The sequence below is a fragment of the Pangasianodon hypophthalmus genome, chromosome 21, assembly GCF_027358585.1.
Source record: "Pangasianodon hypophthalmus isolate fPanHyp1 chromosome 21, fPanHyp1.pri, whole genome shotgun sequence".
NCBI classification, from domain to species: Eukaryota; Metazoa; Chordata; class Actinopteri; order Siluriformes; family Pangasiidae; genus Pangasianodon; species Pangasianodon hypophthalmus.
The window spans coordinates 2,707,500-2,730,609 of record NC_069730.1 but is presented as its reverse complement, the minus strand read 5'-3'; the positions used below and the strand labels follow the sequence as shown (position 1 = coordinate 2,730,609).

At 39.1% G+C, this 23,110-nt stretch overlaps 1 protein-coding gene across 1 annotated transcript in view; it reads left to right on the top strand.

Moving 5' to 3' along the window:
• Positions 1-22,410, top strand: part of fbxl7 (F-box and leucine-rich repeat protein 7) — a 44,133-nt gene extending 21,723 nt beyond the window's left edge. Inside the window, exons 3-4 of the mRNA XM_034297783.2 lie at positions 14,632-15,204; positions 18,881-22,410. Of these exons, the coding sequence (XP_034153674.1) occupies positions 14,632-15,204; positions 18,881-19,617 (1,310 nt within the window). The 3' untranslated portion in view covers positions 19,618-22,410. The remainder of the gene's footprint in view (positions 1-14,631; positions 15,205-18,880) is intronic.
• The last annotated feature ends 700 nt before the right edge of the window (positions 22,411-23,110 follow it).

Sequence of the window (23,110 nt, the reverse complement as noted above, 5' to 3'; positions counted from 1 at the left end):
CTTTAACAGATTAACAGTAATTTTTAACTGTTGCCAATGTTTTGTTGATGAACTATAAGCAAAACTGTTTAACTTAGCTAACATAGCTGGGGTAGTTTCACAAAGTGTTTCAGTTCTTCACTTGCTTGTTTATCACTCATAAAAGATAGGATGTAAGGATTTATTTCCACAACCAGATGAGTGAAACTGAGTGAAATAGTGAGCAACCACTACCATAAGAACACCGCTGTTAGAGCCTGGACAACTTTTTATATGTTATAAAGAAAGGATATGTTTAAATTACCTCCCAACAACATGTTTAGTTCCCATATCCTACACCCATATCCAACAAAATCACTGGCCTTGAAGTTATTAGCTTGTGGTAAACCCTCTTGAGGTTATGCCGGTGTATTTTCTCTTTGGTACATCTATGCCACATCCTGGGGAGTGTTTTGGATTTGTTCACCAGCTTTTCTTTTGTTCTTGATTGAAATTATTCTTCCGTCATCTGACTACTGTGGTCTTCTGTGTGCTTCTGTGGTCTTTTTGCAATGAATGATCTCATCATTGCATTCCTACTTCTTAAGAATGCACCATTTTGCTGCCATTTACACTTTTTAGGGTCTCATGTTGACAGATGACAGCAGCAGACTTCAGCAGCAAACGCCAGCAAATGCCACATCTGGAATCGACTCTAGATATTTTGTTCGCGTTCTTGTGGATGAAGTAATGATGCAGGAACACACAGCTGTCGAAAGAAGCAACTGACCGCACAAGTGTCCACTTACATCAACCTGATCTCTTGAATATTCTGATGAATTCAAAAGGGCAAGGTTGTTGCAGCTGGATTTTCTAAGAGTTCATATGAATATCATAGGAAGTTATAAGAAATAGTTCCAAACACCTAATCAGAACCCAGACCAGAGGAATAATGAGTAGTCCTGGGAAAGACAGGGAGTAAAAACATACAGTACATTTTCACAAATAGTGCAAGTCTAATGTAACTGGTAGAAACCATAAAAATACTTCCACAGGATTGTTTAATCTTTCTTCAGTGCACAAAACCATGTTGTTTTTGGCCATTTTTGGACAAAAATATTCAGTGACCAAAATTTCTGTACAGTGTCTCCCAATATTCTCCATACATAGGGGAAATTATCACTTTTTAGCAAAATGTCTTCCAAAATTTTTCGTACTTTATAGTTTATATTATATATTTTTTTCAGATAGCCTTTAAGATTGCCATTGACAAAAGAAGAACATATTGAAATCATTCTGATGGCCGGATCAGGAAGCTGTCACAAGGTTGCAATGGACATGCAATTACATGCATAACACCAGCTGTGCTCACACGAGTACATCATGAGTGGGAGAGACGACTTCATGTGTGGTTACAAAGAAATGGATATCATATAGAGGATATTTTGTAAATAAAATTAAAGCTAAAAAGTGGTAATTGTATGGAGACTTTTGGTGGTGTGGGCGGGGCTTCCACTGTCGAGTAATATCAGAGACCTCAAAACACATCACAACTGTAGGTCATTCCAGATTTATATGTCTGGAAAAAGAAAACTGCTCTTTTGGTGTATTTTTGAGTGATAACTCGTACCAGGATACTCCTGTATTACAATTCAGAGCTCCTATGCAAAATGTGTGAAGGTTGGCAGGTCTGCTAAAATTCACCTTTGTAACTTTTCAAATGAATTGAGTCGTGCAAATTGTTGCCCTATTTGGAACCTTAGTTGAAAGTAGTAAAGGGTTCAGGATCTACATGGAACATTTACGGGGTTCTCCGAGAGTGTATATAGAGTTCCCTTGGAACAGAACTCCCAGAACACTTGGACACTCTTGTGGTCAACATGAGCGCCTTTGTCTCTGTGGCGGTTTCCTGTATGGTGGAACAGAGAGGAGAGAACAGGAAGTCAATGGGCAGCCTGTTCCATTGTGCCCAAACGGATCCTATGATGTAATCGTTTTCCTCGAGGAGGCCACCGCTGCCCTGCGCTGCATCACGAGCTGCTCGTTATCTTTGATGTGAGATTGTGTTATGCACTTGTGACATAAAACGCAGCCGAGAATCACTTTTTACAAAGTCACAGTGAACATTGAAATGACAGCTAAAGAGTGGCCACCAAGGGATAGCTAGTTGGTGGGCTTTACATGGAATTCAATGAAACTAGAGAAGGACTATTTAAGTTCCCATGTGTTCCAGAGAGGGGGAAGGGGTTAGCATTGAACTCATAGCTTTTAACCGTGTTGAATTTAAGATCACAGGAACCCTGAGAGCTCTCAGTCTTTGGGTTGACACTCTGTTGTTGTCCAGTTTGCAAATTAAAATTTGTTGCATCTTTACAGTGTTTTAAATAATGAGCTTCATGGTTGTGCTGATTTAGGGAAGGGTTAGATTAGCATGTAGATGTAAATTAGGAATGTAACTACAAATACATTAATCAGATTGATTAAAAAAATCCCACGCACATGTCTAGGTGAGACCTATTATGAACTTGCATGAGGTAGCTGAGGCTGAGGAACTGTCAGAGCTAGAAAAAAGGCCACGCCCACTTCAGACTTAAATTGAATACAGATACAAATATTTGTATAGCTAGACAAATACAGATTGTGTCAATGTGTAACACTCCTAAAGTAATCAACTCTTTGTATTTAGCTTAATAGCTGAGTTCCAAGAGTAGCTTGGACAACAATGTCCTGGATGTTTTACTTATTAGACACTTGTCGAGTGACTTGATGTTATTGTTGCAACCCTCACCAGCGGTGGAATGAATATTAAAACCACATGAGCTCCATGTTATTTTCTCCTTTCTGTTTTTTGGATTTTCTTAATTTTCTTAATATGTGTTCAGTTAATTTGAATGCACAGAGGCTCAGTTCGGGACATGCTGAGCGATCAGGCTTCAGACTGTTTCTCCAGATCCTTTCTGCTTTATACATCACGAGCGAGGCTCCCCTGAACCCGCGGAGGGGGGAGAGAAGGCGGGGGGGCAAAGCAGGCCGGGTAGGGACATGGAAACCCCTTTCTTTTGCCTCCTTTACTGTGGCAAAGACCTAGTTTATGGACCAGATGTTTGAATATTTCCTTTATGATGTCCTTGATTTAATAAAACGAATCCTGGTCTCGAAGGAGTGAGTCACTGAACAGTCAGGGGAACTCTGACATTTATAGTGACACCACTGTTATACATTTTTTTTTTGCCATAATTAGCTAGAACACGGAAACTTCAAGGATTAGGCAGGGGAGGGAATTCTGACCTTTAAGTATTCTGTAATGATCAAATGCAGATAGAAAAAAACTAACAAACAAGTGCTTGTTTTTCTACTTCCTATCCTATTCCACTCTGCTTTGTAGCCCTGATCACTTTGACACCTGAAATGACATGCAGTGTTTTTTTTTTTAAGTTTGACCAGAAATGATACTCTAGCTAATAATATCCACAAACTTTAAGTTAGCAGGACTTTCCCATAACATGAACTAGCTATAATATTTTCAATTAAAATACAAAGTTGGTTTTAAAAACAGAATGTTTAAAGATGACTAGACAGAGAAGTATGTGTTTATTTTCTTGACTAGTCCATGGTGCTAGTCAAAAGTGGTGTTCGTGATTTGCTAGCTAGCGATAAATAGGTAGCTATCTTAGCTTGTTACAAGAGCTAACATTATTTGAAGAGAACCTTAAATCATAACTTTAACCTCGTTACCTTATTTCCCTGATGAGATACGTCGTTTGACCTGAATTGATACTGGAGCTAAGGACAGTCACAGGCTATAGGTTAGCATGACTTTTTCATAACATCTGCTAGTCATACTATTGGTAATTACAGTAAGAAAAAAAATGTAGATGGTGAAAATTTTGTGTTTAAACACAACTGGACAGAGAAATAAATGTTTAGTCAAGTTTAGAGTACTTGGTGCTAGTCAAAAACACTAAGTGTTTCTCACTGGATAGCAAGCGATAATTGGTAACTTGCTATCTTAGCTTGCTAGAAGAGCTAACACTGTTTGAAGACAACCTTAAATCAAAACCTTGTTAGCTCATGTCTCTGATGACTTTCATCCTGTTTGACCAGAAATGGTACTGTAGCTAATGATAATCGCAAACTATAAGTCAGCATGATTTTTCTATTACATGAACTAGCCATACTACATTTAATAAAAAAAAAATGTTGACAGTAAAAACAGAGAAGTACACATTTAATCAAGTTGAGTCCATGGCGCTAGTTAAAATCGGTGTTTGTGACTTGCTAGCTAGCAAAAATTCATTAGCTATCTTTGCTTGTTAGAATGATGGCTAATTGAAGACAACTTTAAATCAAAAATTTCTAAGTTAGAAAATCTGTAAGTTAGCGTGACTTTTCCACAACATGAACTAGCCACACTACATTTAATTTACTGTTAGCACCAGCAGGATGTTCATCCAAACGATTCCTTCTGGTTTTTGTTCACTTGGAGAACAACAATCTTGCTACTGTACCTCTGAAGATTTACTGCTGTGTTGCCAGCGAATATAAAGAGTTCTTGATTTGTTTTGATGCATTCCCCCCTGCGTGATGATTAACTTTTACATTTTTGAGTACTTAACACAGCTCGTCGTAAACACATCTGACATAGCGAGTGTTTGTATGGCTGGCGTTGTCAGAGCATAGATGTCTGTGAACGATTTGTCCATGTGGGCCCGCTGACGGCTGGTTGATCGCAGCTGCTTCCAAGCGCATTAGTGCAAGCTGCCGCCCAGCTCGAAGACTTTCGCATGAGAAGCACTGAAGGTATTTTAATCAAAGCAAGATGCCCTTCTGGAAGCTGCACGGGGCAAAACAGTGCAGGACTAGCGTGTTTGTCAGCCTCAAGCAGGTCTGTCACCAGCTCCATAGGCCGCCTCCATGCAAATTTTTCACCTTGGAGTCCATCGTTTTGTCAGCTTTACTTCCCACGCACAGTAGCATTTTCATCCTATTGAATTCCTCCGATGCAGGACATTGGATTTGAGTGCATCAAAATGCAGGGGTCTTGTGTTTTGGCCCCTAGCAGTGAAATGTGACAAGTTCTTCATGTCTCGGAGGGAGATCGGGTTACTGTCTGCCGCCAGAGGTCAGAACCAGGGTCAGAACGGGAGACTGTCTTCATGACATCGCATCCTGCTTATTTAAGCTGAAATAAATACCAGAGGGCTTTCACAAGAATTTATCAATGTGTAGAGAAGGCGATTATTTCGTCTTTCCTGAGTGACAGACATATTTAAATCAACCAGGACAGAGCATAAATTAATTCTGATCACTTGATAATGACAAAATTGATTATGTGACATCATCATTAGCCTTTTTTTTACCCAAGTTGGGATTAGTATACTGGTTAGCCAATTTGCTAGCTGCTACTTAGGCTAGTAATTTGTGTTAGTATACACAATATAATATATAATGCTTGCTAACTTGCTAGTAAACGTGGCTACTGATTTAGATAACACAAGATAATATATAATGTTAATTAGCTTGCTAGCAAACATGGATACTAATTTAGATCACACAATATAATGTATTTTAGTTAGCTTGCTAGGAAACTTGGCTGCTGGTGTTAAACACACAATGAAATAATTTAGGTAACATTACCCATCATGCTAGCAAACTTGGTATTAAATTTAGGCTACGCATTAAAATAGATAATGCTAGCTATTGTTAGCTTGCTAGCAATTGTACGTATTGGTGTTAATCACATAATAATACAATTCAGTTATCCTTAACCAGCTTGCTAACAACCTTCTCTACAAGTTCTAATTATGCAATAAATAGTTTACTTTAAAAATGTTTAGCTAGCTTGGAAGCAGCTACTGCTGGGGAAGTTAAGAAGCTGACTAGCATTGCCAATGTTGCTAAACTATTATATTGTGTAGTTAAAACCAGTGTTTTATGTGAGGTGTTACATTAAAATGACAAAGTACAAATAAAGAACTGCTGCTGGGGACAAGTTTGTAATTAGCTAGAGTGTTAGCTAGCTTGCTAGAAAACTTAGGTACTGGTGTTAAAATAACCTAGCTTGTTAGCAATCTTAGTTAGCTAAAATTTAGCTAAAATTGCTAAACTAATATATTTTGTAGGTAAAAACATTTTTGCATATTTTTGGCATATCCTCTGTTAAACACAGAAAACATGACCCTCTGATGTTGTATCAGAGAAATAGTAAACAACATGGGGGAATATGTGTGTGTGTGTATGTGTGTGTGTGTGTGTGTGTGTGTGTGTGTCTGTGACCTCCATTTCACCTGCAATCCAAGCATTCAGTAGTCGGCTGAGACTTACTGTGGGCTCCACACATCTCACTTGCGTCCTTCAAAAGAGAGATTTTCTGCTCAGATTGGGTTTAAGAGTCTGAGTTAAAGATAAGCACCGACGTGCGTATTTCAGAGCAATTATCCCTGAAACTCTCCTGAGATGAAACTACTTAAAATGTGCCGTGCATTTTCCTGTATTTCTGTAGTAAAGATGATGAATCTGCATTACATCAGTGTCGTTAACAGTAGATGGTTCGGTAACTGGATGCTTTATCGATGTAGCTGCTGGAGGAGCACCGTTTGAAACAGGCTAAATGGCTAAATGGCATTCCATACATTCCCTCAGTACGACTTCAGTTTCATCGCTTATCTTAATGACAGAGGAGCTGGAATGGGTCACTCTGATATCCATCAATTCTTGCTAGGCCTGTACTGATTATCAGCAAGACCATATATCATGATATAGAGGCTGACTATATGGTACAAGCTAGCGATGATTAGTTAGATATATTTGACTGTATTTCAAGACAACCTTATATCAAACTGACTTTTACTTTAACATTGTAAGCTCATTGCCCTGATTAGATCAAGCATGATTCATCTGCACTAATCACTTAAAAGACAAAATTCAGTAATACTTGACAGTAATCTTCCACTAAAGTGCTGTAATCTTCCACTAAATGGCCTAGGGTTTAAAATTGTATACATATGTGTGTGTATGTAGGTATCATAATAATATCATTGAGCAGAAAATGCTGAGTCAGGTCATGCTCCAGTTGCAGTGATATAAACTCGAAAGCACCAACACTAGCAGAATTGTTGCTGCCTCAACCATCTCTAATGGAAGGTGCTGGTGATGTTGGAAGAGGTGAGCAGGTTTCTTCATATGACTGCAGGCTAGGGTCTAAAGTCCGTGTTTCATAGTGACAGCTCAAAACATGGAAGTAAGAGAACCATGGATACAAATACACAAAGACTTTAAAAAACTGGAGAAAACACTAAGGTGACTAGGACCGCAAGAAACATGGACACACAATGCCCAAGAACACATAATGACCAATAGCACGCAGTGAGCAAGAACACACAAAGACCAAGCACACGCAATTGACCAAGAACACACAATGAGGTTTTAATGTGAGGTATTTTGAAAAAAAAAGGTATTTGTTAAAAATTCCACAAATTACTTCCCATTTTCTGCAGTTAAAGACTGATGTTTCTTGTTTCATAAATACTGAATGTTAACGATAATTTATGGTAAATTCTCATTTAGTTGTGCTAAATGAAGTACAGTTATAGTCACTAGCTCATTAGTACTGCTAATCATAGCAGTAAATACACACTAATTGGCAAAGCTTAAAGATATACAGTAGAACTAGTTCATATTGAGGAAATTTAACTGTGTAATGACTCAGAAAGTGATTTTTTTTTTCTAGACCTGGATTGTTTTAATCCCAAAGAATGTATGGGAGAGTGTATTAAATAGGATAACAGTGGACTGTGTGGTAAATCCTATAACACCCCAAAATCCTTCTCTCTCATATGAGATGGGAAAACCCCGACATACAGGCTTAAATGTCTTCACTGATTTTATGAAGCTGAACCGTGAGCTCCTGTGCTGCTCATGATGGACACCTTGTATTTTTTCAAATCTACAATCACTGAATGTTAATGTTTATACCACAGTGCTGTTGAATCCTTGAATCTGATTGGTCAGAAGGTGTTGATTCATTTTCTGTAACAGCAGCAGACAGTAGTTCCAGCTGCAAGGCTTATGTTAGCATGCTCACTCTATGACAGGTGTAACACATTTTAGATAAGGAGACGTTTATTTAATATTTATGGAAGGAGTCTCCAGTATCAGCGCTTTGTAAAAGTTAGAGGTAAAGCTGTAACTTTTGGTTTTCCGAAATCTTCAGGAAGGAGGAGTTTACACTTTGCGGTTTCTTGCTAATATGACAAGCTGTGGTTTTTTTTTTTGTTTGTTTTGTTTTTTGAGAAAAAACAGAGGGGCTGGTGGCTGTTTATAGCTGCTATAATGTAAGTTAGAATGTTTTTAATGGATGTTGCACAACATTAAATGTAAATAGAAATGGACAAAAAGTATGGCATCATTCTTAAATAAACAAACAATTGTAGTTGTAGGAAAATTGCTGTGGTATAAGAAGAATAAAACGCTTAAACTTTTCCAAAATTATCAATGTTGGGATGGTAACGGTAACTCCACTTGATCATTGATTATTTTTCTATAACAGCATGACACTAAAGTGATATATTCATTATTTCATGACTGTTTCACTGCAGAATTGTATTCAATTAAATGTTTTTTTTTTTCAAGTTTGCAAAATGTATTAAATTCTCTTATAATTTCTTATAATCTACAATAATTGCCTAACACTGGATCATGGTTTATGATATTATCACAGTATTGTGTTTAAAAAATACTGCTGGTTTAGTGCAGGACCATAACAAAATATTGTGTAAATGTACAAAGTCACATCATGTCAATTAATGACATTACACACGGTCCATGATATGAACAATGTGTGCGTTGAATTTCATGATATATTGTACAACCAGTGATTGTCAAATGCCTGGTGATATTAGATATTTTATTTTATTTAGATTTTAGATTTTCAAGCTAAATATTTAAAACTGAAAGATACATGAAGCAATTTTGATTAATTAAAGGATGTTAGAATGAGATGGTAACACAAGATGGACAAGAAAAAAAGCATGACATGTATAACAACATCTTGTAATTATAGTTATAGGAGACTATAGAAAGAAATGAAGTGAAAAATGTTTAAAAATAACACCAGAGCATTAGGGATAACTAAGCTTTTTTTTCCCGCTGTGCTGGTATTCTATTGTGAGCCAGAGAGCGAAGAGGTCAATCCAGTGAGCCAAGCCAAAATGACATCACACAGGATTTTGCATGAGCTATGTAGAGCTGGGAATGTGAAACTTCATTTGTGCATGACAGATTAAGTGTGCTGCTACAAAATCGCAGCTTATCGTAGGTTTACGCCTCGAAAAGGATTGAGTGATGAGAAGTTTTTAAGAAAAATGTTTCCTTTCTACCACGCTACAGTCGGATGTAGATTACATGGAAGGGTTAACGTTCGGGTGGAATGGGATCCAAAGACGGGTGGCATGTCTGAATTCTTCATCATACCTGTCTGGAATACTAATTTACAACCCATAATGCACTGCAGGCAGGCTTAGAGGAGGACGATAAAACCAGAGGCTTAATGAAAAGTCTTTAGACTGGAGTGCTTTTTTTTCTGTTGTTGGAGTTAGTTTGGTTTTGAAAAAGTTCAGGTTGTTCTTGTAGGAATCCAGTTGTGACCTCATAAGTTAGTTGAGGTAGTAGTTATTTTAAGGTTGCTTTCCGAGACTGTATGAGCAAGATTCCTGTCAAACTCTAGCACAGTAAGGAAATGATTTGACTCTGAATCGATTCAACCACAAGACGTGAATCAAACATTTGTACTTTGGATTCCAGCTTGTTTTTTAGAGGCGAGCTGATAAGCGGAGCCAAAGGACAGAGCTGTAAAACTGCACATACGTACGTCAGGTGATGTAGACTGATGAACAAAAACACTGGATTGAACTCACAAATGTTTTGAACTAGCTATTTATATAACTATCTAGTAATTATTTTTGTGATTACTACAACAACCTGGTAAATGTTTGCTAATCTTTTTCCACCACCGTATTTTTTATGAGGTTTATGAGGAGGTTTTCAGCCCTACACGTCAACATTGCTTGCTTTTTGATTCATTTAATTGTGTGACAAATTGTGTGAAAGCACCCTTATTCATCTCAGTTACTATCTTTGTTCATTAAAGTCATTAAACCTTGATCATTCTTTTAGACCAGGGGTTCCCAGTTTTCCCAAGGGGTTCCACCTTTGCAATGAATGGCAAAATTTGTTTCTTTTTCAGTTTGTGAAATATTAACATGTTCACAAATTTTTGTAAGTTTATTATTACAATTTTAACTTTAATGTAACCTTGACACTTCTGTTACAATCTTATGAAACCTGCTGCAATGGCACCATGAACCCCCGATTGGGAAACCCTGCTTTTGACAAACATGCGACATACATACTTCTACCTTTGTAAAAAAAAAAAAAACTCCAGAAATCCAGATTCTATTGAATATATTAAATTAGCCACACCACCAACCATACACACTGGTGTTGCATGACCTGCGTTCGGGACACATGGAACACGATAGGCTGTTATACTTTATGATGCAATAACACTTGCATGTCACATATTCAACACAAAGTCAGATTTTCCATCAAGACATTCAGCTTCAACTGATAAAAAACATAAGATGACTTCAAGTACTATCCAGATGCTCAGATAGCATTAGACGAAGCTCTTGTATGAGACATGCTGCTCATTTCCTTTAAATTCAGGCTCTCAGTAGGAAACTTGAGTTAACAGGTCAGAACTCTTCGTGTGTTTAAGGTCATTAGGGGCCCAACAGTAGCCCTGAGGATGTTTGGGCCACTGAAAGGGGATTAGTGGATTCTTAACTAACGGTCCTTCTTTATTCTTCTCAGCATTTATTAAATGAGGTGAATTAAGGTCATCCCTTAGTGTGTACCCCAACACGGCGCTTTTTTTTTTCCCTGAGAGGGGCTCCAGGCAACAATTTTACAACATGCTCCAAACAATATATTCCCTATAATGTTACGCTTTGATTCTCCAGCCTTGCTTTGTTTTTAACTTGTTATTGTTTCCAAGACGCCAGGGTGGACTAGCATGCTGAAAATAAAGGCGACTGCACGCTCCCTTGGGGTCGAAAAACTTCCCAGTAATTGCATTTCAGGAGTTCCTTTAGAAACTGTGGCCTAGCTGTGCTTACAGAAAGAGTGGTATTGTAGCGTGTGAGGCTGAAGCGACGGCCACCACATCCACTCTCCTGCAGCATCAGCAGTGGTGGCGTTGAAAGTGTAACTGGGTTAAGCTTCGTCTGCCAGCTGCAGTCAGGATTCACAGCATGTCGTCCCACACACTAGCTACAATACACACCTCGTAGAATTGCACTGCCGTGCTGCCTTACACTCAAAACTATATGTTAGCTTCATTCCCTTCCAGAATTTTTAAAGCTGTGTGGTTTTGTCTGTCTTTCTGACAGGCACTAAGCTTATATGTCGTATATCTGTATTTAACATTTCTCGTCATGTTCTGGCTTTTACATTTAGACTTGATGGTCTTGTTTCTTATCTCTGGTCCCGTTTTAAAATGTATTAAACAGTCTACCGGAGTGGGCTTGCCTAGCATGACTGCTGTTTTTATAGCGATGTGGTTTCCATATGGGGACGCTCGGTGGCACTGAACTGGAAACCCAGCCGCCAACATGCCAGCGTGCCACATGATGGGAAACACTACTTATTGGGACAAAACAAGCTTCCTCTCTAAATCCGAATACTTTCCGCTTTTATTATTATAACTGTTTGGGACAAAAAAACATCTGCTGCAGAGAACAATATTGTGGCTATGTGCATGGAAATAGCAGTTTAGCTTCTTGTGATCCAGCTACAAGTAAAGTGTAAGCCAAAAGTCTGAGTCCATTACCGAGAACTGTTTTTATTTCATTACTCATTCAATAGTCATTACCTGTTTAAGACTACATTGTTCAGAACTGGGATTTTTTTAGCAGTTCAATAATAAAATATATCCGAGTATTCTATAAGCACACCACTTGCTTAATTTATTTTAAAGTTGTTGTGGCATCATACTTTTAGTTCTAATAGTAACACACTGCAACACACAATGCTGTCTGTTATATAGAGAAAATAACACTCAGTGCATGCTGTTATAGGAAAATAATCAACAATGAGCTGGTATAATGAAGCGAAGTTACTGTTCCCACACCAAAGTGGACTGTTTTAGGAAAATAATCCACTTTGGTGTTGTAACAGTAACAAATTGGCAAATTGCTGTGACAACCATTTTTTTTTTATTAAAGAAAGATGTTTTATCTGTTTATAGTTACGCAAGGTCCACAAAACAAGTTAGTTCCTGTTATCACTTATGTTATAATGGCTGTAAACAGTCATTCTCTCAACAGACTTTTTGTTTCTTTTTTGAAGTATATTTAATAACACAAAAACGCAGCTGGACATGTTGCCAAGAACCATAAAGTGCAACATCCTTTATCCTGGAGAATATTCCTGTGTTGGAAAACTTACTGGCACTGGAGACTCCTTCCATAAACGTTAGATAAAAGTATCCTTACAGAAAGCTTCACCATATCAAAAATTAGTGTTTTTCTTTGTAAAATAACCACAAAGTGTATTTATTATTAATCTTAGATTATGTGCAACATTGATCATACACGTCCCAGTAAATGTGCTGTTCCTATAGAAATGATAACGTATTAAAGAGAGCGCAATAATATAAACCTAGGATTTGGTGGCACTACTTGTCAGAACTGCTGTCATAGAAAATTAATCAGCACTTTCTGACCAATTGGATTTGAGTAATTCAACATCACTGTGGTATAATGACTTCAAATGAAGTTGAATAATAATAATAATCTTGTTTAAGAAATAGAATTTGACAAAATTGTTTTAACAACGTTTAATAAAAACAGTTCTTGGTCATGGTCCTTCCCTTTTCGACCCGACTAGGAATAGATGGCATGCAGAGTTTAAGTGTCAAAGACTTCATTCCCACCACACACTGGAAAGCAGTGTGTATTGTGTGGGGTTTAAAGCCTGGGTCAGTGTGTCCAGCTGGGGGGACGTGAATGGAGTGGACAGGCCAGGCAGGCTCAGGAAACGTAGCGCCTGTCTTTGGAGATTAATGTTGGTGTGTATGGCTTCCGTACAGCCCACAGTGAACTGGTGGCATTTCCTGAAGTCTAAGCCATTAATACACGACAAAGACTAGCAAGTAGGTGGCGAGGACAGCTAATAGATTTACTGAGGAAATGACTCAAGAAGACAAGAGCCAACATTAGTTTGAATTATTTCAACAACTTGTCTCTTGTACATAATGAATTTCAGAGGGTTGAAACTCATGATGGTATTTAAGCCTTGTGTTTTGGGGAGTAACTGGGTGTTGAGGAGCCTGACAGCCTGAAGGAAGAAGATTTTACACAAAAGCACCAGATGCTCCTGTACCTTCTGCCAGATGGCAGAGGAGTAAAATTTCCGTCAGAGGTGTGGTAAAGGTCATCCGCTATGCTGTTAGCCCTACTACAAACACCGCCTTACGGATGAAGTGTCTGCGGTGAATGTCTTCAATGAAGTGAAAAGAGGCCAGGATGGTGTTCTCAGCCATTTTCATTTTCCATGTCGTGATTTTTACAGTCTATTGTCTAAAGTTCTCTAAAGTAAAGTAAATGCAGAAACCTAAAACAGAGGGTCCTAACAACCCTTGAGGAAACACTTTGTAGTAAATGGACACTCACACTGGTGAGTAAGTTGGTTTTGCACTGTGTATGTGCACATGAAAAACAAGCTAGTGTTTTTGCTGGATATGCAATAGCAAGCAAAATTTTCTCCCTAATGTAGCCAATTCCCATACCTCAGGCATCTCTTCCCCATCACACAACAACTACCAAGCAGGTAAGCTACTGTCCTTGTGCTTCACATGCTTCCTCAGAGCAGCTTTTTGAACTGGGAGTGGTGTAACACACTCGGAGGAAAGCACTATCTGCATTCCTGAATATGATTTTGGCTATATTTGGGCCAGGTAATAGTTGAATGGGGTCGTATTTGGGACAAATATTTGATTCAGACCATATTTGGGCAAGGTAGTATTTGATTCCTGCCAAATTTGGGGTAGGTGGCATTTTTTCTGACTCTGTCTTCTCTGTAGAACTCAAGAGTTCTTTTAAAGTCTTCAATGAAAAGAGATATCACCTGGTTATTGGAAATAGGGGGAGGGGGTGTTCTTTCCAGGCTTCTTGTTCTGTGCTATGAAACCCAGTGTAGAAGTCATTCATCAAAGAGGGAAACATTACTGCCACAGACACATGGTGTTATTTTCTAGTCAGTGATGGCCTGATAACCTGCCACATATGGTATTTATCTTTGGTATCTACAAAGTGATCAGGTTTCTTTGCCTTTCTGAGGACCTGGGGAGCATTGGTTCTTGCTGTCCTTAAAGGATGCCTTTTCACCCATAGTGTTTTCAGGAGTGCATGCACCTTTGCAGTCAGCCATGGCTTTAGTGGCCATGTGAGATGACGGTCATGGAACGCGTGCACTTAGTGTGTTATAGACGCATGCTGATATAGTGTGTTATAGAGCTGTGTTACATGCAAGTAGCTCTCTTCGTGATCATAATACACTGTATCCGTCTTACTCCCAATTAATCTCTTCCCCTTCCTTTATCTCTCTCCTCAGACTCGGACGTGAGCATGCGCACTCTGAGTACGCCCAGTCCTGCTCTCATCCTTCCTCGTTCTTCACCTGCCCTCTTCAATGGCTCCTCGTTGTCCTTCGCTCCTGAGACTGTTGGTCTCACTTATCCTCAGCGTGGCATGTGCCAATCCAAAGACCATCATCAGGGGGCACCCATCGACATGCTGCCTGACCACGCCTTTCTGCAGATCTTCGCCCATCTGCCCACCAACCAGCTGTGTCGTTGCGCCCGCGTATGCCGCCGATGGTACAACCTGGCATGGGACCCACGGCTCTGGAGGACAGTGCGTCTGACGGGTGATGTGGCACATGTGGACCGGGCGTTGCGGGTGCTTACGCGTCGTCTATGTCAGGACACACCCAACGTATGTTTAACCGTGGAGATGGTGGTGTTGAATGGCTGTCGCAGACTTACCGACCGTGGCCTTTACACGGTGGCACAGTGCTGCCCCGAGCTGCGGCGCCTCGACCTCGCCGGCTGCTACAATGTGTCCAATGAGGCTGTATTCGAGGTGGTCTCACGATGCCCTAACCTGGAACACCTGGATGTCTCAGGTAAATATGTTATAAGGTTTTTTTTTTTTTTTTTTGCTTTTTTGTGTCTTAGTGTCGTATATGTAATTATTTTGTTGTCCTTGTATTATTTTTAAATAAGCTTCCTTTGTCTTTGAAATGAAAATAAACTGCCTAGGTCCAACTCTTCCCTAACGTTAGCCACTGTGTCTGCTGTTGTAGGAGTGAATGTATCCATCAAACAGACATCACACACGCCCGTGGGACTCATTTAATGTGTCTATAGTCCTTGATGTCCTTCTGTGGCAAGAAATTACATGTTCTAAGAGTTTGGGGATTTACAGATGTCTTTGAGTGAAAACCTACAGGAAAGTTACTTACACAAGAAAAAAAGCAGGGTATGTGGATAATCAGCTTCCCACAGAGACAGAACAAAACAACCAAAAAATGTCTCCTGTAGCTGTCTGAAATGATAGAAGGCTATGTTTTAAGTTTAATCCTCACATAAATTCTTGTAATTAAAGAGAATAACATTTATTAACCATTTTCCAAGTTCCTTATGCCTGCTCTTAACTGAATTTGAAATTCCTTGAAGCTGATAAGCCAGGAATGCAACCGTGTAAAATCAGAAATATTTTTAAAAACTTACTGACCTGCGGCAACCCTGTGAACGTACTTACTTGCCTGACTTTGTGAGTCAGAAGCACATAATACTTCAATATAAAACACAACTTGGCCCAAATACAGAGGCCCAAACACAGTCATGCTTAAACACTGACTGAATAATGGTAAAAACAATACATCCTCACTCAAATGCAGTTTGAAAATCCCAAAATTTACCTTTAAAATTTAGTCAAACTTTAACTCAAACAAATAATACCTGGCCCAAATATAGCCTGAGTCAAATACTACCTGACCCAAATATGGCTCAAATCAAATACTATCTGGCCCAAATATGGTCTGGATGAAATACTACCTGACCCAAATTTGGCCTGAACCAAATACTACCTGGCCAAATATTACCCAAATCAAATAGTACTTGACCCAAATTAGGCCTGAACCAAACACTATGTGGCCAAATATTTCCAAAATACTACCTGGCCAAATATTACCCAAATCAAGTACTATCTGTCCCAAATATGGTTTGAATCAAAATACTACTTGGCCCAAATATGGTCTGAAGGAAATACTACCTGACCTAAATTAGGCCTGAACCAAACACTACTTGGCCAAATATTACCCAAATAAAATATAATCTGTCCCAAATTTGGACTGAACCAAATACTGTCTGGTCCAAATCGAATGCTACCTGGACCAAATATAGCCAGATTAAAATATTATCTGGCCCATATACAGCACAGATCAGAAGCTATCTGGCTCAAATATGGCCCGAATCAAATACTATCTGGTCTAAGCACTGTTTGACTCTGTCTAGCATATGATGAACTAAACACTACACAGAATTCAGCTTGACCCAAACACATCCTGAGCCAAGTACTGCTTAACCAAAACAGAATCTGACTCAAGTTTAAAAACAGCTAAGTGTACACACAGCCAAAAAGAGTCTGGTCCAAACAGATCACTGTTTCTCCTCCATTTACTGCTCATCATGTAAAACAGCTGCAGGGGTCTTTCTTACTGACAGATTATTCTGAAATATCCGTGACTTCCTCTTGGACCTGGGAAATATATTAATAGCTCTTTCCGTCCTGCATGCTTTATTCTCTGAGAGGAAAAATAAGCCCATGCACGACCATGACCTCTGACCTCAAGGTGCTTTGGGATCGTCTGCTCTGCTCATTAAGTGAAATGACTCATTTAAAAAATTTCTCACATGAATGATTTTGTGATGAAGAGAAATTAAAACTAGGCTGAGTTGCTTCCGTGTTTTTTTGGAGCATGTTATTGGCTGCAGTCTGCAGCAGAACAACTGTCAGCTTTATCTCTTCTTATTTATTCTATTTTGTGGTTCAGATAAATCCTCCAGGCCATCCATCTTTCGTTTGCAGACTTGAAACAATATGACTCTAAAGATGGGATTTATAATCCCTGTCCAGTCAGAAATTCAGAAAATCTTCCTCCTCCTCCGTCAAACCCTTTCCTGGTGTTTTATTTCAGACTTCCTGCACTTCCTGTTGGAGTGCGAGGAACAAGTGGCGTCATTTCCACAAGCTAATGCTCTCCCAGAGAATTAATGCAGCATGGCGCCCTCTGTTGAATAATACCATTTCTGTGTTCTAACCCTGGCTGAGAGATCCCCCCCTTCATCCCCCCATCCTAACCTACAAAAAAATAACTCCTTTCAGATGTTTCTCTTCTTCAACGTTTAAGGCGAATTTTTTAACACAGAGTTAACCCTTGGTGGGCTTCGTATAATCCACTCCCGACTGAACCTTTCTATGCAGACAGATTTCATATGGTAAATTAAACTGAAACAATGCAGAGGTGGCTGATGTCTCAGAACGCATGTATTACATTATGGCTTTCCAACAATAGCCTCCAGTGATTTGTGTAAGGAACGATTCAAACTGAAACATCTGGAATATTCTGACCTGATTATGAAAGCTAATTCAACCCTGAACGAACCCAGATTGCAGAAGAGTTGGGATCTATCGTTTCCTTCCTAACAAACCTTGTCTGACACAAAAAGTCTGTAAGCAGGGTGAAGTATTCCTTTCAGCTCCTCCAATAAGCCATTACGATGACTATCAATTCATCAAAGATAGCAATAACAGCATGCTCTCCATGTATAAAGGTCATTTGCCTCGTTAGCATTTTGTTAGGTGACATGCTTCTTTTAATGCTCATGCTCTTTTCAGGTCAAAAATATCCATTTTATTATTATCTTTAAAGTGGCACAATATTTTAAATGATTTTTTAGTCATTTGTGCTTGGTTGAATTATGCTTTTAAAAATGATTTATATTACAGAAATTTCCATAATTTAGATTTGGTAAATGTGGTACCTTTATACAAGTTTAGGAATGAATGGGACATAAAAAAAAGCTTTTCACTTAAACCAAATATAGTTGATCAGTTAATCAGCTAATTTGCTAACTTGCCGTTTATTTATCTTCACATGTTTATCTCTATATATTGTAATGTGGTGTTTGAAGGATGCACATGTGTGCACTCAGTGTGTGATTAGAGTATACCAGAATAACAATGGTTGTAGTCCATAGGCAACATGTAGGAGACAATAAACTGGAATTCAGAACCAAAGTTGAAAAAAAAAAAAAACAGACAAAAACAACACTTGGACCTTAAAAATAAAGATTGCACGATGAGATTTTGCAGTGAAACACAGAAACTGCAGAGTATACATAGACAAACTAATTGAGGACTAAACACAGAACGGACGCACACATTTGAGTAACAAACTACTGACAAGACGGGGCAGAGTCAGGACAAGACCAAAACGAAAGCACATGGCAACACATAAACACTGGCACATATAGAACAGAGACCATGCACAAGCCACACATGGAACCACGCCGTGCACCCCGAGGGGAAGTTCGTAAACTTTTTTAAACTTAACTGTCTAATTCACTGTTTCAATTCAGTCTGTGTTAAAGGAGCAACTACCAACGTGAGACCAATAAAATTCTTTCCGATTTTGTTTGGTGTCTCACATTAGACTAGGCTCATGAGCTAACAGTTAATTAGTTTATCAAAGACCCTTCCTGATGATCTCTTTTCTGTCTCGTCCTCATGTGCAGGATGCTCGAAGGTGACGTGCATCAGTCTGACGCGGGAAGCGTCCATCAAACTCTCTCCTCTGCACGGCCAGCAGATCTCCATCCGCTACCTGGACATGAGCGATTGCTTTGCGCTGGAGGATGAGGGTCTGCACATCATCGCGGCTCACTGCACGCAGCTCACGCACCTGTACCTGCGCCGCTGCGTGCGCCTGACCGACGAGGGTCTGCGCTTCCTCGTCATCTACTGCCCGGCGGTGCGTGAGCTGAGCGTTAGTGACTGCCGCTTCATCAGCGACTTCGGGCTGCGAGAGATCGCCAAGCTGGAGGGTCACCTGCGCTACCTGAGCATAGCGCACTGTGGCCGCATCACTGACGTAGGAGTGCGCTACATCGCTAAGTACTGCTCCAGGCTACGTTATCTGAATGCCCGAGGCTGCGAGGGCCTCACGGACCACGGCATCGAGCACCTGGCCAAGAGCTGTCCCAAGCTCAAGAGCCTGGACATCGGCAAGTGCCCACTGGTGTCGGATGCCGGGCTGGAAGTGCTCGCGCTCAACTGCTTCAATCTGAAGCGCCTGAGCCTGAAGGCGTGCGAGAGCATCACGGGCCGCGGGCTGCAAGTGGTGGCGGCCAACTGTTTCGACCTGCAGCTGCTTAACGTGCAGGACTGCGATGTGTCTCTCGAGGCGCTGCGCTTCGTCAAGCGCCACTGCAAGCGCTGCATCATCGAACACACCAACCCCGCCTTCTTCTGAAAGCTACAACGAAATAGACAGTCTGATACACAAGAACATGTCAGTTTCTTTTTTAAAGAGTCCATTCGGCTGCAGCTACGATGACAATCTCATACGCATAATGCTAACAAGCTCTGTTTCTATTCATTGTTAGCAATTCTAGCACTTTTGGGTTGTATTCCAGTACGTGAGGTCTCTATACATTAAGAGAACGTCACAATCCACATGACAGCGTAGTAAAAATGTATTTACAACTAAGTGCCAAAGATCGATCTGATCATCTTGATTACTGTCATTACAGATCTCCAAGTTCTCTGGATTGAATATTAATTGTGTCCTTGTTGTTGAGACGAAATTAGCTTAATGTATCCAGACCTTAAAGAAAGAGATTATATATGCAAAGTTTCCTCCTGACCTCAAATGCAGTCCATCAGTGAAGATATGTTTGATTTCTGGTATTCAGTTTTGCACTGGAACTATTAGGCTAAAGTAGCTAACGAATTCATCTATCTAGCTAACGAATTGTCTGCGTAAAACCTCATCCAGATGTTGAGTTGTGTCGCAGAGTTGCTGTTGTGGTTTAGGACACAATTGGACTATAAGCAAAAATTCACTGTGTGGCTGAATTCTGGAAACAGCGACGGCCATTTTGTTATCATTTGGTCCTCAAAGCCCCGCCTCTGAAAGTTTGAAGACAGAATTAGAGCAGAAAGCTAGATGTTAGGCAGGTTAAAACGTCTAAATTCCCTACTGGTTTACACATGTATTTATTTAACATTAGTGGAAAAGATTTGAGTATATTCTTCGACATATTAACCTCATAGCTTCAGTACAAAACACCAAACATATCTTGCCACATCGACGACATTTACCGAAGGAGGAAACTGAAATTGGGTACAGTTCGATTTTTCATGGTTTTTTTTTTACACTCTCAACACATTTTATATGACTGTTTTGTTTTTAAACCAAGGACTCGTTTTTATGTGTTTAACCCATATTTATGCTTCATCTGTATTTTCTCATACTTTCCCCCTACACGTGTTTAATTATATTACAGCGATCATGTACAGAAGTGTATTTTCTCTTTTTGGAAAGGGAATGAATTTGTAAGGGAATGAACAATCAGACATGCAGTTTCCCTTTGAGACACAGAAGCATAATTTAAGCAATAATCCATGAAGCTGATCCGGTAGTCTACGGTTTAATATTACACACTGTTCACACACATTTGTGCTGAATACTCGCTCTGTTAGGTTTGTTATTTAACGATGCATACGCAGATCCGACATGATGCACGTTTCATTAAACTTAATATCGCTGAAGAGATAGCAGTATTACACGACAACGACATTGAAGTATGAACGTATGACAGTCTATTAGTGACAGATTCAATATTTGGATTATTTGGATTATTTCCTTTCCCTGTTCCAGATAACAAGTAGACATGTACCAGTATTCCACTTCATATCACAATAATGGATTTTTATAACAAAGCTTTTAGAAGCGTTTCCCAGTTCCCAGCATTTGATCAGTTGCTCCTTGACATTGCGGCTGTTTGACTACCAGTGAACCTGTAATTCACCACAGTGCCATTTTCACCACGTAATAACAGTCAGAATGTTTGTTTCAGGTGCGAACATAACGGTGAAATAAAGATATCAAAGCCATATTAAAAAAAAACAATCATGTTTCTTTGTGTCTTTCATGTCTTTCTTTTTTTGCATATACAGTCAGGTCTATAAATATTTGACGCTGACGAAGTTATCGTTATTTGTAGCTGTCTACAACAGGATATTATAACAATTAAATAATGAATATGAGCTCAAAGTGCAGACTTTCAGCAATAATCTGAGGGAATTTACATCCAAATCAAGTGAACAGTGTAGGAATTACAGCACTTTTTATATGCAGGCAAAAGTAATTTGACGAACTAATGTAATCATAAATTGTCATTTTTAATACTTGGTTGCAAGTCGTTTGCAGTCAGTGCCTGAAGTCTGGAACTCACAGACATCACCAGACACTGGGTTTGTTTCCTGGTGAAGCTCTGCCAGGTCTTTACTGCAGCTGTCTTCACTTCCTGCTCATTCTTGAGATGTCTTGTCTTCAGTTTTGTCTTCAGCAAGTGCAATGCAGCTCAGTTGGATTCAGCTCAGGTGAATGACTTGACCGTTGCAGAACATACCACTTCTTTGCCTTAAAAAGTCTTGGGTTGTTTTTAAAGTAAGCTTCAGGACATTATTGTCCATCTGCACTGTGAAGCGCAGCTTGGTGGGTTTTGAAGCATTTGGCTGAATTTGGCTGAAACCGTATGATGAGGTGGTACATTTCAGATCATGAGCAGTTTCTCTCTTTCTCCATACTCTTCTCTTCACATCATTCTGCTACAAGTTGATCTTTGTCTCATCTGTCCAGTAGATGTTGTTCCATAAGCTTTTTTTTTTTTTTTTAGCAAACTCTTTTTGTGGCTTACTGAGGTGTACATCTTGTGGTAAACCGTCTGTATTTACTCAGGTGAAGCCTTCTCTTGATTTTTGACTTTGACACAGATACATCAACCTCCAGGAGCGTGTTTGTAATCTCACCAGCTGTTGTGAAAGAGTTTTTCTCCACCAGTGAAAGAATTCTTCTGTCATCCTCCATGGTTGTTTTCCATGGTCTTCCATCCCTTTTGGTATTTCTGACCTCACCTGTGCATTCTTTCCTTTTTAGAATGTACCAAATGGCTGATTTGGCCACGCCTAATGTTTCTGCTATATCTCTGAACTCCAGGATATTGTAGTAGACCGCTAAAATAACAATAACTTTGTCAATATCCAAATATTTATGGACCTGACCATACTACAGAATGGTTAATAATCCTTCATAGCACATCATTAGCTCTGGTATTTCCTAAAGGTTGAACTAATTGTACTTATTACTTATAGTATTATATACACCCGTGATTTTATTTCTACTTTTGAGTATTTCAGGACTTTTCTGCATGGAGCTGCAAACCAAATTTCATTGTACTTGTATGATAACAGTAGATATTCTATTATTTAAAAGCATTTGAAATAACAAATAACTTTAAATATGATTAAAAAAACCATACCACATAAGGTCTATAAATTAATTTAAATCAAATAAATGAAGTCTCTTTACAACAGAAATACAAATCATAGTTATTATCTAGCTGATTTATAAATAATATAATAATGTATATTCTCAAAAGCTCAATAAAGTCAAAGTATTGTATTATTAGTATTATATAATATTATTAAATTACATTTTAATCATTTTAAGAATTACAATTTTACACAGTTTGACTGCCACATCCGCTGACACGCGCAGCGCCCCCTGGTGTCAGATTACACTATTTACTTTTTTCTTTCTTCTTTTTTATGTTTTAATATGTGTTGCTCTGTGTGTGTTTGTGTGCTGATTAAGTGCAAGTGTGTGTACCTCTTCCTGGAGTTGTGTTGCGTTTTTACAGAGCATTTAATTAAAAAAAAAAGGAGGGGTTAAAAAAAAA